Source organism: Arvicola amphibius, chromosome 1 (assembly GCF_903992535.2).
Source record: "Arvicola amphibius chromosome 1, mArvAmp1.2, whole genome shotgun sequence".
Classification (NCBI taxonomy): domain Eukaryota; kingdom Metazoa; phylum Chordata; class Mammalia; order Rodentia; family Cricetidae; genus Arvicola; species Arvicola amphibius.
The window spans coordinates 105,182,470-105,196,655 of record NC_052047.1 but is presented as its reverse complement, the minus strand read 5'-3'; the positions used below and the strand labels follow the sequence as shown (position 1 = coordinate 105,196,655).

Genomic DNA, 14,186 nt, shown 5'->3' with positions numbered 1-14,186 from the left:
TCATTTACAGATCAAATTTCTAAAAATAGATCTTAAGTGTTTTCTACAAAACATAGACAAGATAATGCATGCTAGTTTAATTTAGCAAGAAAGTTAAAGGAAATTCTCAGCAAATTTTTTTGACTTACAACAAACTTCAGTTTCTTTTATTTATTAAATACATACTAGTTACAGAAGCATAAAGTCAAACATAACATAGAAAATTTATGTTAAACAAGTAAAACAGGCCAGAAATAACCCTAAGAAAAAGGGCCAGAGTTGAATCTCCAGGGTGGCATTTATAATGAGTGGATCTGGCACATTTTATAATTTAGAATGCCCTCTAGCTTGAGTCTTGTACATCATGTTGATATGATCCAGGTAAAATGGAAAAAAAAAAGCAAGAAATCCCCCCCCCAAAAAAGGCCAAAATGCAGCAAATGGTACTATTGTAATTTTTGCTAAGAACTGTTCAAGGCTGGGGTTCTAACTCACTGGCAGTCCTTCCTTAGTTCTTGTGAGGCCCTGGGTGATCCCTAATACTGCAAAAGACAAAATAAGGAAAAGTGATGGGGTGACATGGGAAGGACACCTTGAGCTACAGCCAGGAACTCATGGATCAGTACTTGCAGGAGCATAGGTTTGGTATATATTGAGTGGCTACTCCCACCAACCTGTTTCCCTGGATTTAGGAACAGAACAGTGGACAAAGCAGACAAAACTCTGCCCTTGTAAACTTCTGGTAGGGTTAGGCCATCAGCAAACATGAAAATGAAGAAAGATCATACTATGATAGAGACAATATCTATAGAGATAGAAAATCTTATATGGAAGAGAAGGGTAAGATAGGTGCTGGAAGGTTGCAGTTTTATAAGGGGGCAAGGAAAGTTTCACTGAGAAGGGAATATTTCAGAAATATGTGGCATGAGGCTATTGATGGAGCAGAGAGGGTTCCAGATGGCTAGAAGAGTATGCGGAAAATATAAAGTTTGAATGGGTTTGTGTCAAGAATACCACTGCATATAGAACCATTACAAGGAAGAGCATAGCAAGAAAGGAAAAGAGGTACTGTTGCTTTATGATGCAAATAAGTTATTGACAGGTTTTGAATTTCAATCATAATGAGATGGGAAGTCACTGAAAATTGCTGTCATGGATATGATACATAAAGAATTGCCTTAGGAGGAAACGGGAGGTTATTGTAACAATCCAAGAAATAGAGAGTTCTGGTTTTGGAGCAAAGGGTAATAAAGAAGCATAGGTAATGATTATATGTTCCAAGTAAACATGATAAATTTAGTTGAAAAGTTGACATTAAGAAGTTTGCACGTCATTATGGAGGAATATTGTTCTTTATCAAGCCATGTACCAGGATCTCTATGGCTCCTAGAAGGAAAACTGAAGGTGAAGGAAGCAGAGAGGATAGAAGGAATGGAGAATAGCCTAAGCCCCTACATTATTCCTTTAATTCAACATGGAATTCATTCCTAGTTTGTATATAACTAACTGTTTTGTAATAACCATGTCTTGGAAAATATATCTAAGCAATTGAAAGAAGTCTTTCTCACCTGTCTGGGAGGAAAGGGAGGGCCCATTCAACTTGTGACATTACATGCAGGTGAAAACATGTTCTGTAAAGGTGCGTGCCTTAGTCCTGCCTGTGACTCAGAATCACCTTGACAGCCCCTATTCAGTTCAGCTTCCAAACCAGACCTGCCGTAAACACATGACTGGGTGGACGGACAGTTCTCTACCCTGATAGAAGGGTGTGGACTGGCTTAAGAAAGGAGGCCAAAGTCTCTCTTGTTCATATGCCATCACTCTTTCGTTTCCTTCATAAGCTTTAAATTCACTTAGATGATGAAAGTGTTTTATGGTATTCCTGGGTAGTTTCTAGACAATTTCTGGCAGTTCCTGAAATTACAGTTATTTCTGTAACAGTATTAAGATGACTTGGATTTATTTAAAGTTTCTTTTGCAATCAGTCACACTCACACTTAGGGTTTTTCCAAATGATATAGGACATGTACTATTGCAATAGATTAAAGACATGTGTAATACTTGACCTTTCTTCCGTCTTTCTTCTACTGAATTGGAAAATTAGTGTAATTTGTTAAAAAATATTCAATAGCCCCTTTCCAATAAATTATTTTAGTTTCATTTTGTTGTGCCATCTTTCTGAAAGGTGCCATGTGTGTTAATATGAATTTATTACCATTATCATGATTTTCACAAATTCACTAATCCATTTTAGTGTAAGTTTCAATTTTCAATAATCATCCCATGATTCCCTTTTATAGAATGAAAGAGAGAAAAATAAGTCAAGGAAATATGCTTATAGTAAGCAGAAAAGCACACTCTCCGATGCGTTCAGCACTTTAGCTCCTGGAATGGTGAGTATGTTGGTGCTCTGCAGATATAATTACAGCTATAGCTATTGAGAGTAGGATATTATTTTGATGAACACAAGTCCTTAGAATGTTTTCTGACAGTGGCCAGTTTTGGAAACATGGCTATGGACTGTGTTGAGTGTATGTTGAGATGCAATGCTGTTTGTTTCAAGGAGGGAGGAAGGGTCCGTGAACCCTAAAATGCAGGTGATTTCTAGAAGCTGGGAAAGGTGAGGAAAGATACTATTTTCAGTGAGCTCAGAAAGAACTATGGGCTTGTCTATTTTTGATTTTAACGTTGTAAGACTCCTGCGAGTATTTTGAACTAAGTGACGAAAGGATGAAAGCATGTCTATTGTACTTAATTGTTTAATGTATGATGTTTTGTTATGCAGTAAGAGACAACAAATATAGCATGGCAGAGTTTACTACAAGGAAAGGCTAAGGTGTAAATGAACTAGATGTGAGGTGCATTTATGCTGCTGTGCAGAAGAGCAAGGCAGACAGTGTTAGCATAGAGAAGAGAAGAACATCCATAAATGATATGAATGGCTGTGTGGAGACCTGCCATTGTGGTATAAATTACTGAGAACTATTTTAAGATTTAAAATGAAGACTAATTTTGAGTATGAACTAAGAACATAGCAACGGGCATCAATGAGTGAAAAAGCACATTAGAGATGCCCCTCAGTAAAGGAGGGTCTTCATAGTTTGACGACTGAACCGTGTATACAAGCTTACTCCACATCTACACACAAGTGTTGTTGTTGTCTCCCAAAAGGGACTCATACTAATTTTCATCAGTAACTGGTAAGCAGCATGCCAGCCTCATGTTTCAAGATTTCTCTCAGATACTATATTTAATATTCAGTCACCCAAGACAAATTTTCAAAAAGAAATTAGACCCATCATCTAAACTTCTAGCATCTTTCAAAAGTTTGAGTTCATAACAAAATAGAATTTCATGACAAGCTTAACACCTAGTTTTCCTTTCAACTGAACTTTCAAGTACAGAATCAACCTTGTAATCGTTCCTTAAAGTAGTTCTTATTTTCATGAAAAAGTTAATAAATAAGTTTTGATGAAGAAGTATATTGGTACCAAATTCTGTGACCTGTAGAAATCTAGTTTTAAGAATTACATTTTATGTGAAAGGCACAAATACTGTGACATAAAAGACTAAACAGTAACAGCACAGGGTTAAAAATGATTTCTTAGGCACGTTCTGGAATGTGTCAATTTTATATAAGCTATATGTTTATTTTATAACAACAAAAATGAGAACAAACCAACAGCAGCAAAACCTACATCCTTCTGCTCCCTCTGCCATCCTGGAACTAACACTTCATAGTTAGTGTTGCGTAATCTCCTTGTCTCTCCCAGATTCAATTTATCTTGAATATGGCTCAGACACCTTGCTGTCCTTCAACCCAAAAGACTTGCAAATGTATCTAGGTTCAACTCTTTTTAGATACTCCTAAACTCCTATCTGTTATTTCACCCAAAACTCACTCAATGTTTGCCAAATTACTACTTTGTGCTCTGCTAATTTGCTTTCCTTTATGGTACAAATATTATGTACTACAGAAATATTTTATAAATATTAATTGAATCATAACATGTCTACTCAGATCTTTAAAAGTCTTCAAAGACTGATTTAACAGTTCAATCACATAAATATTTTTATTTAAACTCCTTTTCAAATGCTAGTTAAGCCTCTCTAAATCATACTATATCTCTCCATGGTTTCTTCTACCCTTATTCAGAATGTTCACAACTCCAGATTCTATACTTCACAGAACTTCAGTGTCCTGCTCGAATCCCTAACTAGATTATAACCACTATGACACTGAGTACCAGTAAGTACCTACTGGCAGATAATGTATTACTTATATCATCAAGTTCTATCTCATACATAAGTTAACCATCTTTCCCAAAACCTTCTCCCTGATTTGCCGAGTCTTTATGCAGTACACAATGATGAACCTCATCAGGGGTGGCACCAACAAGAACATATCTGCAGTAAGTATTACAGTTAGGGGGCTTTTGTGCTTGGCAAAGCGATGGATGGCAGCCATAGTGATGATGGGCACATAGAAGATGAGCACAGCACAGATGTGGGAGACGCAGGTATTTAGGGCTTTGAGTCTTTCTGCCAGAGATGCAATGCTGAGTACTGTCTTCAAGATCAGCAGGTAAGATATAAGAATCAAGGCAAAGTCTAGCATGGTACAGAGAGCCACAAAGAAGCCATAGATAAAATTGTTATCAGAGCAGGCCAGTTTCATGACATCCTGATGAAGGTAGTATGAATGAGAGAGGAGATTCTTCTGACAGTATTTCAATCGCCTTAGAGTGAAAGGAAACAGAAGCTCTAAAGCTGTGCTCCTGAAGGCTAACATTAGTCCCATCTTAGCAACGCTGCTTCCGGTGAGGATAGAACTGTATCTTAAGGGATTGTGAATGGCAAGAAAGCGGTCCAAAGACATAATTAAAAGCACAGAGGATTCCATGACAGTGAACCCATGGATAAAGAACTCTTGAGCAAAGCAGGCATTGGGTGAGATTCCCATAGCACTGAGAACAAAGATTCTAAACATGGTAGGAAGGGAAGAGAAGGACAAGGCCATATCAGAGACAGCCAACATGGTAAGAAAATAACCCATGGGCTCATGAAGGGAGGACTCTGTCTTGATGACAGAAAGGATAATGCAGTTACCCGGGATGGCAATGAGATACGTGAGGGAGATGGGGATGGAGATCCATGTATGCGCATATTCCAGTCCTGGGGTCCCAATCAGAAGAAAATGCTTGCCTTCAGAGTTGTTAAGAACAGACATGTGGATATGGGGGACTAGAAGCTCCTTACCTATATCTGAAACCATGTGAGAAAAAAGCAATCATTCTTTTAGTTTTACAGAAATGAGTTCTATACGTTGCATTAAAGCATATGCATATTTAGCATATGCAGCTAGAGCATTCTTCCAAAGTTACTGTAAGTCCTTCATGTTTATATCTTCCAGTGCAACAAAATCACAACTCTTCTAAATTGCTGGCAATTCAACTGTTTTGTTATATCAGTTTAAAAAATTTCAGAATCCTTTGCACTGCTTTCCCCACACAACCTTAAATAATTTCCATGTTAGCTTTACAACAAATCCCTGAATTTCACAAAAGAAAGTCTGAAACAATAGTCTACTAAAATGCTCATTGATCACTGAAAATAGTTTGGAAAGCAATAACTGCTAGAAAGCAAGTTTAAGTAATTAATGTCTTACTCTTAAGAGGTAAGTTTTCATTATGCATATAATATACATGAATAAATACATTAGGAATTTTATAAGAATGAAAATAAGAAAGTGGCTCAAGCATAATTACCACAGCTTTAATTGGTATTAATTTATTTATTCTATCTGACTGATCTGAGCCTCATTTTATATCAGTAAATTTTATCCAATCTCTGTTGATTTTTGTGTTATAGATATTTGTGAAGAATCAAAGGCACATCTAAATTTATAACATTACAACTCTTTTTAAATATTAACATTGTTTACACACTGGTTTCATATATATATAGTGAGGAAGAACCAAGGAAATGCCAGAGCAACAAAGACATGTTAATTAACCTTCATTTAATAAATCCTTATACTTCAGGACTGCTATAAAATAATTTTACAGCCCCCAAACACTAGATTAAGAGGCATTGGTATCTGGGACTGTGAGAACAAATGAGATCATCAAAGATGGAAAAAATGCACAAAATAAAAATTTGAATCTCACAGAACCTTAGGAGCTACAAGATTTTTGAGAGTGTCCTGTATTAGAAACAGAGAGTTGGAAGAAGATTAGTTTAATGAATGTTGTAGGGTCCCAGGAAGATGGATGGTTTGAGAAGGATAATATAGAATCAAGCATTTCCCAGAGTACTTAGAATGTCTATAGTTTAGTTAAGAAACAAGAGCTCAGATGATTTGCATGAATATCTGGACATAAAGCTCAGCCAGTCAACTTAACTCTATAAATCTAAGACACCCAATGTATTATCCTGTACCTTAAATATTGTACACAAGAATTTCTACTCAGAAGTATTTTAGCAGTGTGATGTGGTCTTTAACACAATGCAGATAATCAGCAATAGCAGTTATTTTCACAAACATTCCAAAAAAAAAGACTAGCCTTTCTTTATGACATCACACATTTGACCGATCAGATGCTGTAGTTTTCATTGACCATAAGGGTTACTTTTATTTAAAATTTTTTTCAAGTAAATGAGATATTATGAGTGTCAGAATATTGATAAATAGCCTGGTAATTAACCTCGCTACTTGACCATCAGACCATCCAACACACACACACACACACACACACACACTCACATGCATACATGCACACCAATACACACAAACACATGTGTACACATATATAAACTCACAAATCATACAATACACTTATTCACACAAATATCCTCACACAGACATAGGCCAAAGTTGCTTCCTCTTCCTTCCATAATTATTTATTCAGATATAAGGTGCTAAAGAAAGCCTTAATTTTTAGTTTTCAATGGAATAATTGGCTCCTTGTCCTTACCAGAACCAGAAGCTCCCTTCTCTGCAATGTGAGAGCAAGAGCCTCTGCTTTGTCCTTGGCCTTATCTAGATCAGTCTCTCCTGTTTGGTCTGGAGTTCAGGCCACTGGGAGCACGGGAAGTCCTGGGGGAACCTGCCAGTGCACTTATGAAGAACATGGTGGGTTGCAGGTTAACTCCTGGGTTTCCAGGTCTCAGGAGGAACTAAGACAGGTTAACAACTGGATGGTTACATACGTGAAAGGTAAGCAGTGGGAATTAAAATGACATTCACATAGGTCTGGAAATATAGTTAAAATAGTGGACTTTGTTTAATCAAATATTCTAACTCTAATTCCAAGCCAGACCACTGGACTTTCCTTCAGATTGATTCCATCATCCAAAAAAATAAGAAGTGATACACAAGGATTGAATACTGCAAACCACTTTACAAGCACGCAATGCTTTTCCAATAATTCACAGAGCTATTGGCAAACAGCGAGGCACACTTGATTTGCCATGTGTACACAGACATCTCAGAACTGCAACCCTCTTGTACTGCTTACTATATTTCTTATATTCTATTTGATGGGCACTTTGGGCTTCCATCATAGTTTCTAATGCTTTTATCAAGACTGTAAGAGTTTATGCTGAGAAAAGAAAAGTCACTGAGAACTATGAAGCAGCATGAAGATGATGATAATGTTTATATATAAATTAAAAGGACAAAGAGAGAAAATTGCTGTAGGCACCATCATAGCGAATTTCAGTAATCATGTTGGAATACTTTGTTTTCTAAGTATATTAATAATACATAATAATGAGCTTCATTATGACATTTCATCCTTGTATATAAAGTACTTTTAGCCTAGTCACCTGCACCTGATACTTCCTTTGGAGACCTTTTATTTCCACTAATCTCCTTCCTCTTCTTAACACTTCTACCTTCATGTCGTTTTATTTTAAACAGCCCAATGGCCTGAATTAAAGTTGCTCCCAGGAGCAAGGGTAAGGATTTATTTAAACGCATATAGGCAACTTATAAGTGGCTATGTCTTTGAACAAAATATCTCTTCCTTCCCCAGTGCCTGCCACCTGTCTACAGATCTCGAAGATGAATGGATCTCCTGAGCCCATTTTCCCTAGAAATGCTTAATTGCCTATAGACATTTAAGTTTGGGCTATTTCTTTTTAAATATTCATTAAAATTTTATTATAAATAATTTACAAATAAAATCATACATGAAAATTAACCAGATCCAAACTTTATCTATTTCAATGAACTTGTTAGAACATTCTGAAGGGGATCATTATCTCAGATTTTATACTTGCACTACTAAAGATATTTTATGCACTTATCCACCACCTAAAAAATGAAAAATCCATGACAGAACTAAAACCAGGAAAACAATTAGCTTTATAGCTTCTTCCATAACTTATGTGCTTATTCATTATTATTCAAAAATTAGGTGCTCCCTTGTCACCTAATATGTATTCTTTCTTGTTCTCCTTTCTTTATGTCAGAGTGCACCTACATGTGCATTTGCTTAAATGTATACAACATATCTCTTTCTCTCTCTGTCATAAACACACACACACACACACACACACACTATAGAGCAGGATCCATATATGAGGGAGAATATGGGGTTTTCTTCTTTCTGAGATTGTGTGACCTCACTTAATATAGATCCTAAGTTCATAGTTTTCCTATAAATTATGTGGCTTCATCTTTTTTCAGAGTTGAGTAATAATCTATTTTACATATGTACCACATATTCTTTTTATTTATTTTTTAACGTGAAAGCATTGGCTGAACCATACCCTCATCTACATTTTGGTGATTTTTCTTGTAAATTCCAAAGTAACTGCTGCATAGTAATGATACATATTGATTTGCTGATATCTTGAAATACTATAAAATGATAACTTTTTAAATAACTTTAGTTTTATAACCTCTTTTTGAGCATGTTGGTATTAATGATGAGATGCATCATTTATCATTTTTACTCTCTTGTCTTTAGTTGTTTTGCCCTTTCATTCTCTCTCCCTCTTCCTCCCTCTTCCTCCCTCCCTCCCTCCCTCCTTCCCTCTGGGCAGGGTCTCACTCTGCACCCAGGTTGGCCTTGTACTCCTTACCTTCCTGCTTTGGTTGCTGAGTGTATGGATTATAGGCGTGTGCCAACTTCAGCTGCCTCTTTTATGCTCCTTCAATATTTCAGATTTTTTTCTTTTTTATTGATTTTATTGAACTATATATTTTTCTCTTCTCCTCTCCCTTCCTTTCTCCTCCCCTTCTACCCTCTCCCATGGTCCCCATGCTCCCAATTTACTCAGAAGATCTTGTTTTTTTCTACTTCCCATGTAGATTAGATCCATGTAGGTCTCTCTTAGGGTCCTCATTGTTGTATAGGTTCTCTGGGATTGTGATTTGTAGGATAAAGAAAAAGGACTACATTATTGGTAAGAGTTAGAAAAGATGTAAAGAATATGGCATTTTTAAAATACCTGGAATTTTCATTAACTGACCCAAAATTCCTGTTATAAACTAAAAGGTTTTGTGGGTTTTTAATATTTTGTATTTCAAGTTACGATATAGTCAAGTGCACCTAATGAGCTAGAAGTAGTTTTCAAATAATCAACAGTATTCATATGTTAGTAGCAAAAGTTCATGTGTGTGTCTGTGTGAGATACACATATGCATGGTTCCATATTTGAACAAGATAAGCTAACTAAAGATGATTGGGTCTCTCAAATAATTTTGTTTCCCATTCTACCTTTATTTATGATTATTCACTGCTATACGAAGTTAAAAATTTCTAAGATAATTCAATACTTTGAAAAATTATATATAAATTAGAAGAAAATAATTGTCAACAATTATTAATCTCAAACTCAATGAATTTGCTCCTAAAAATAATTCATGTTCTATTATACTATAGAGAAATCATATTGCCATGAAAGAATCAAGAAAGAATGTTTATGTCTCTCTTAATCTTTTATCTGAGTTCAGAAATTCAAATCCTTATCAAGTAGACTATTTTTTCACTAAAAGAGTAAATAGACTTAAAAAATATTTTCCTCTCAGTCTTTTTATAGATTCCATACATTTCCTATCAAGCTTACAATATTAATTCTTTTAGAATTTGCCCAAGGAATTCTAAAACTGAATTTATGGAAGTATATCAGTGAATAAACAATAATAACAAACAGATGCTGGCTTTATGTGATAACATTCATTTATTTTTTATTATTAATTAATTTATTTTTAAACAATATTTTCTCATTTTACATACTATGCTATCCCAGTCCCACTCCCTTTTCTCCTCCCATTTCTCCCACCTTCCCTACCCCACTCCACCCCATCCACTCCTCAGAGAGGGTAAGGCTTTCCATGGGGAGTCAACAAAGTCTAGCACATCACTTTGAGGCAAGACCAAGGCCCTCCCCTCTATATTTAGGCCAGGCAAGGTATCCCTCCAAAGAAAATGGGTTCCAAAGCCAGTTCAAGCACTAGGGATAAATCCTGGTCTCACTGCTCCACAGTCTGCTCCAACCACACATCTGTCATCCACATTCAGAGAGCCTGGTTTGGTCCTATGCAGGTTTGCCCACTGTCAGTCCAGCTAAAATTTCTGTGTTTCCTTAATAAATCAATGAAGAGAACAAGCAGAAAACTTCAAACATTATTAAATACTATAAAGTTTAACACACTGAGAACTATCACAACATGATACAAAATAGACTGACTAGTCAAATAACACTGGAAAGACAATGACAATCTAAGGCTAGTAAGTGTAGGTTTGATATTTTCTCACAAGGATATAAAATATGTTGAGATAACTAAATTTTATTTAGATTATGAACATAAACTGAGCTGGGTGATGGTTGCACATGCCTTTAATCCCAGCACTCGGGAGGCAGAAGCAGGTGGATCTCTGTGAGTTCGAGGCCAACCTGGTCTACAGCGTGAGTTCCAGGACTCGGTGTGAGCATCTGAAAGAGGAGGAGTTTATCATTACTCCTGTTCTACAGTAAGAAGTTACAGCTTTAAAAATTGATCTAAAAAACTTTTCAAATACCTATATTTCTAAAGTATTTAGTCTTTGAATCTAAGCCCAGAATTCATAAATCCAAAGTATGCAACTTTACACACTATATTGAACTTTCAATAATTATATTTCCTTCTAAAATTAAGATTTAAATTTCTAAGAGTCTAAGAATATAATGGGTGATAATATCAGATACATGTTTGTGAGAAATTGTTTAGAGAATTACTGAAGAATTAAAAGTAGCAACTAGTAACATAAATTATGGTTATATATTTGCCACACAGTATTAACTAAGTGATGTTCACTAAATTAAATGTTAGGGATTACCTAAAGGTAAAGTCTTGATATCAAAGTTCTCACAGCCTTGTGGAAAGAGCATTAAATTAATAATTAAATTTACTGACGGAATGTGGAAACCTTAAGTACACATAAATGAGTGACAAATGACTTATTCTGATGGAACATGAACCTGCTGAAATAGCTAACGTGCTTGAATGTGTTGCTTAAAGGGAACTAATACAAATAATTTTAACCATGAGTAATGGGACTATTGCTTGGCAGTGGTTATCTGAAAAGATAGATACAGTGAGCTAAGCAAACCAGAGTCCCTCTCCACCAGTGTTTCTGCAGCGCTGTGGAGGGCTCCAGAAAACTCAAACAGACACTAGAGTTCAGGGCTGGTGTTCTTTACTTTTCAAAGAATCGGGTGGCTCAGATCAGACTATCTCTTGTTTTCCTGTGTTCAGACATGGATTATTCTAGGTGGAAATAAAGTTTCGTAATTCCATAAGTGGAAGATTTTAGAAAATTCTAATGTCCTCCAAACACCACACCAAAGGCTATTTTGCTACAAAACAAATATCCTTAATTAAGGTGATCTCAAGATGCCAGAATTAAGCAAGACTGCAGTCACTGTGTAACACTGCCATGTCTAGAGCAGTGGGGGACAGAAACAGCCAGGTGGAAGGCAGCAAACACTTTCAAACAAAGGCTAGTGTCTTGAAGCAGAGTCTGCACTGAAGAAGAGCTAGAGAGTAAGAACCATCCTGACATGTCTAGGCCATGCAGCAGCAATAAAAGGCAGTATGTAATTTGATGCATTGTACTAAAGGGAAATATATAAGCAATTTAAATAGGAAAGGCATCATCTTTGGTAAAAAAAAAAATAATAATAGGTTAACAAAAAAGAGTGCCCGTGTAAGGAAACAGGACTCTGATTTGAACTGAAAACAGCATTCAAGCCTTTTCTCGACTTTTTAATTACGTGTATCTATGTCTGTGTCTTTGTACATATGAGTGACTTTTCCTCTCACCAGCAGGAGTGGGGGAAAAAAACTTCTTGCTCACTCCCTGGAGATTGTGAACCTTAGTGAGGAAAAAGAAGAGCTTACTTAGTATAACACAAAAATATAAACATTGTCATTTATTCTGCTCTAACTATTCCTGCTTTAGAGTGAGATAGCAATTCTACCAAAAGGTTTTTATTCACATTGTTTGTGTGCGTGTGTGTGTGTGTGTGTGTGTGTGTGTGTACGCGCGCACGCACTTGCATATGTGCCATGGTGTTGACCCAGGTAAGAGAGCAATTTACGGGAGTCAGTTCTCTCCTTCCCAGGATTGGTCCAGGGGATCAAGTCCAGGTCTTCAGACTTAACAGCAGGTATGTCTACTCATGGTGCCACCTCACGGGTTAGGAAAATATCATTCTGCACATGGGAGTCCACATAAGTGTTTCAAACATCCTCATTTTACACATTTGCTCACAAATTGACTTTGAAATGTGTTTTTTAAAACTCTCATAAACTCAAGATTATATAGTATTTTTCCTGTAACTCAGTTGGGATTTGCTTATTAATCATAATACCTGGAGATAACACTAACCAATCATCTTCCCTTTTAACATTAATTCATGTACTAGAAAACTGTCTCCTTCTTTCCCACCTTTCTCTGAGGCTCCTCACACTATAGTCCCTTGAACTCTTGATTCGGAGTAGCCGGTATATGGCCCGTCGAATAACCTTGGTCTTCAAGCTGTAAATGATTGGGTTCAGTACAGGAGGCAAGAGTAGATACATATTGGCCAAAACACTACAGATCACCCTGGGGGTAGAACTGAAGAGACGGTGTGCCAAAGACAGTGTGATCATTGGCACATAGAAAATGGTCACAGCACAGATGTGGCAGACACATGTGCTGAGAGCTTTCTGTTGCTTTTTGGGGGCCACAATGCTCAGAACAGTACGAAGGATCAAGATGTAGGAGAAAAGAATGAACAATAAATCAGTACCATTCAGGTAGAGCTGAAGAAACATTCCCCAAAAACTGCTGATCCAGGGGTTGGTGTATGTGAATTTGATCACATCTGGATGAAAACAAAATGGGTGGGAAAGCTCTTGGCCTCCCTGGAAGGACACACTGTTCACAACTATAATTGAGGGAAACATGAAAACCACTTGTCTTATACAGATGATCAGTCCAATCACCAAGCTCATCATGTCTGTGAGGAAGGTAGCATACTTCAGAGGGCTACAGATGGCTAGGTAGCGGTCAAAGGCCATAGCCACCAACACTGACGACTCCAGGAATGAGAAGCTATGCACAAAGAACATTTGAATGAGGCAAGTTTTAATGCTGATCTCCCGGGCATGAAACCAAAGAACGCCAAGGACAGTGGGAAGCGTTGTGATGGTCAGACCCAGGTCAACAACAGAGAGCATGGAGAGAAAATAGTACATGGGCTTGTGAAGACTCTGTTCAATGATAATAGCAAACAAGATAATACTGTTTCCCAAGAGTGCAATGGTGTAGAGACCACAAACAGGAATGGAGATCCAGACATGAGCAAGTTCCAGTCCAGGAAAGGCAGTAAGAAGAAAACTGGAAGAGGAGGATGTAGTGTTATTGAAGATCAACATGGCGAGTTGAAATATACTCTGAAAAAAAAAGTAATACTACTATGTGTCATCAGACCCTTTCTGCAATCCCCCAAGCATTTATACATCTTTCTCAAATTACACAACTATATTCTGCATTTAGAACTCCCAAATCTCCATAATATGAATAAAACCTCTAATCTAATTTCTACAGTACCTTGGACCATTCTTGTTAGAGTCTGGCTCTATTTTCTTGCCTCTGCTCCCTCTAGATATAACTGTCTCTCGAATTTTAGACTCCAAATATCTTCAAAAGCTCGTGTGTTGA

The 14,186-nt window shown here is 36.7% G+C and overlaps 2 protein-coding genes across 2 annotated transcripts; both read right to left on the bottom strand.

Annotated features, from left to right (window-relative positions):
* Positions 1-4,273: 4,273 nt before the first annotated feature.
* Positions 4,274-5,209, bottom strand: LOC119803581 (olfactory receptor 51A7). The gene has a single exon (XM_038314988.1). It carries the CDS (start codon positions 5,207-5,209, stop codon positions 4,274-4,276), a length of 936 nt encoding a protein of 311 aa, XP_038170916.1.
* A 7,683-nt stretch (positions 5,210-12,892) lies between these two features.
* On the bottom strand, positions 12,893-13,903 carry LOC119807234 (olfactory receptor 51T1). Its single transcript, XM_038319323.1, has one exon. The coding sequence runs from the start codon at positions 13,898-13,900 to the stop codon at positions 12,893-12,895; it is 1,008 nt and encodes a 335-aa protein (XP_038175251.1). The 5' UTR covers positions 13,901-13,903.
* Positions 13,904-14,186: the final 283 nt, after the last annotated feature.